Below are 2,686 nucleotides of genomic sequence, written 5' to 3'. Positions count from 1 at the left end.
GGGATGGCAGCGGCTCTGGCCATTGGCCGGGCACTGCCCATCTTGTCCCCCACCAGGCTTGTTGCTGAGCACTGGCCATGTTGATCAGAAACTCCCACACCCACGGAATTGGGACCTTAGGTGCCAAACATCTCCCGGCCCTGAGCTGGGCGGCTTGACCACTTACACACCCTGTCCAGGAACACTGCTGCCCCTCCCAACACACGTGTATAAACATCCGGTCCTGGATGTTTGCTTGTTTTCCAAAAGGTGAGACCTGCTGAAATTTCTCCCAACTAGCACACTCCCTAGACCCAACCGATCATCCTTTCTAAACCCCCAAGTCTTTTCAGGATATGGAAGCAGTTCTCAAGCAGCCAGAATTCAAGGGGAGGAAGCCCATCCTGGTCCCAGTCCCAAGGCACCACAGGAGAGAAGCAGAAGCCCGAGGAAGTTGACCAAGAGGACTGCAGTAACGGGAAAAGGCCTGAGGCCTGAGGACTTCCCTCAAAAGTTCCTGAGGGCTGAGGGTGGAAGTCAAGAAGAGAGTGATGATTCAATGAAGTGAAGAGAGGAATAAATGATGGGGAAGGGAGAGCAAACAGGGAAAAGTTGAAATTCTAGACAAGAAGTGAGTACATGATAAATATAAATCAATCCCCCACAATCAAACACTTCCAGGCCTAGGAAAAAGTGCTAGGAGGGGCATCTGCAGGCGGCCCACTCGCCAGGTTTCCTTGCAGGTTTATCAGGGTTTGATGAGGAAGGTACACCAGCCCATCCTGGTATTATGATTTCTCTCTATACAGAACCACTACATTCTTCTCTCCTCCCCAGGTAACCCCGAGAGTTCCCCAATAGCCACATCTGGGCACCAAAGAAACCAGGAAATAAGAGGAACGAAGAAACATTAAATATTTTTCTTTTTTTTTTTTTTTTTTGCTGGGGGTAGGTTGGTCAGGGAGAGATAGAGAATTGGGAATAAGTGAAAAATAAGATTTAGGAGCCCAGAGATAGAAACCAGTAGAACAAAGAGGAAAACCCAGCTCCCAAAGTCCTGTGGGAAGGGAAGGAGGGTGTGCCTAAGCCAGCAGCCCAGTTGGACACCTCCCAGGGCCAGAACACCTCCGGAGTCCAGGCCGGAGGAGCCTGGAAAAGCAGGGATCCGCGGCCAACCTTGGATGGGGATAGCCATTTCTGAGTAGAAGCGGAACTGGTAACAGACTTTTCCACTTTCGAGAACAACTTCCCACCAAATATTAATTCCAAGGAGACTAGGCTGCCAGTTAGAAATAAAAGATTGATGCAGAAATCTACAGGGGCAACCGGGTCAGTAAAAATAATTGCTCATTCCGGGTAATTGACTTAGCTGTATAAGACCATAGTAAATACTTTCAAAAAACAGAAGCCTGGTTCTGAAAACTAGTCCTTTGGTCTAGTTAGCTTCCTTCCTCCCTTTCCCTCCTGAAGGAAGTAGTTTAGCTCTTCTCCTCTTTATTGCCAAGTCTCAGGACCGCAAAAGTTTTGGTTCTACTCAATTCGGAGGCAGAAGGCCAGGACTCCTTAGCTGGTTCAAGATCCTTTGAGACCCTAAACAATTCAAATCCATTCAGGCCAATGATGACCGCCCCCTCCAACCAAAAATGCCATTTAAAGCCAAATCAAAACCAAACAAAAGGTGGGTTTTTAATCAGAAAAGGAACCTTTTTAATTTGTATAATTTATTAGAAGCTTCTTAGGAACTATATTTAAGTCAGGTATCTACATAAGTTACAACAGAAAAAGACTGACGCTTCAAATACCAAAACTGCCAAATAATATACACAGATTTGTCAGTGCCCATAAAAAAAAAATGATGGGCTGGGGATGGGACCGGGACTGTTTTGTTTAGTTTTGTTTTTTACAATAAAATGTACATAGTACTAAAAACTAGGCATTTAGTCCAACTTTTGACAGCATTTTACAGCTACAGGTTCACATCAAACATGAAGCAGTTTTCGCCAGGGCCAGTGGGCTGAGCCAGGCAGCCGAAGGTTGCGGGAGGGGGCATTTCCTTTGTGTCAGTGACAAGTGGGTTCTGTGGAAGTGTCCTTCCTCTCCCCAGCCCCCATCTCCCCTTCAAAGAAATCTTGGTATTTACAAGTGAGCCCACTATGCTGGCTGGCACAGTGAACCCAGAGTGAAGTTTGTGATCTTTAGAGTCCGGAGCCATGTCAGCATAGAGGATGCCCCGCCCGCGCGTGGGAAACCATTTGAACCACCTAAAAGACACCTGGAAAGTTGTTCTTGTTATGTCCTTCTCTGTTTAAAGGTTCCTTAAAGGATTGGATTCCCCTTGGTTATTTTTATTTTCTTTTTTAAAAAATCCCACAAATTTGAGAGAGAGAGAGAGAGAGAGAGAGAGAGAGAGAGAGAGAAACATCCAGCAGTTTGGTCTTTGTGGTTTTTTCCCTTGGTCTAAACCGGACAGGTTCTTTAGAAAAGCCGAAGCGCTAGGCTAGGAGAGCCGGGTACTTGGTGTGTATGGCGGGCAGGAGAGGAAGCAATGAGGCTGTGTGCTGGGCTAGGCGCGGCCTAGAGTCCTCTCACCAGGTCCGACCATATAGCAAGGTGGAGCAGGACATGGTGCCATAGTCCGAGCCCGAGGAGTTCAGGTGGGACAGGCTGGAGACCTGGCCCTGCAGCGCCGCGGGGCTGGCGTGGTGCG

General features: G+C 47.7%; 1 protein-coding gene across 1 annotated transcript in view; it reads right to left on the bottom strand.

Moving 5' to 3' along the window:
- Positions 1 to 2,418: 2,418 nt before the first annotated feature.
- Positions 2,419 to 2,686, bottom strand: part of NKX2-1 (NK2 homeobox 1) — a 1,729-nt gene continuing 1,461 nt past the window's right edge. The window contains exon 3 of the mRNA XM_015566557.1: positions 2,419 to 2,685. Coding sequence (XP_015422043.1) covers positions 2,565 to 2,685 — 121 coding nt within the window. The 3' untranslated portion in view covers positions 2,419 to 2,564. The remainder of the gene's footprint in view (position 2,686) is intronic.

Source organism: Myotis davidii, unplaced genomic scaffold (assembly GCF_000327345.1).
Source record: "Myotis davidii unplaced genomic scaffold, ASM32734v1 scaffold730, whole genome shotgun sequence".
Classification (NCBI taxonomy): Eukaryota; Metazoa; Chordata; class Mammalia; order Chiroptera; family Vespertilionidae; genus Myotis; species Myotis davidii.
This window is presented reverse-complemented; position numbering and strand designations above follow the sequence as displayed.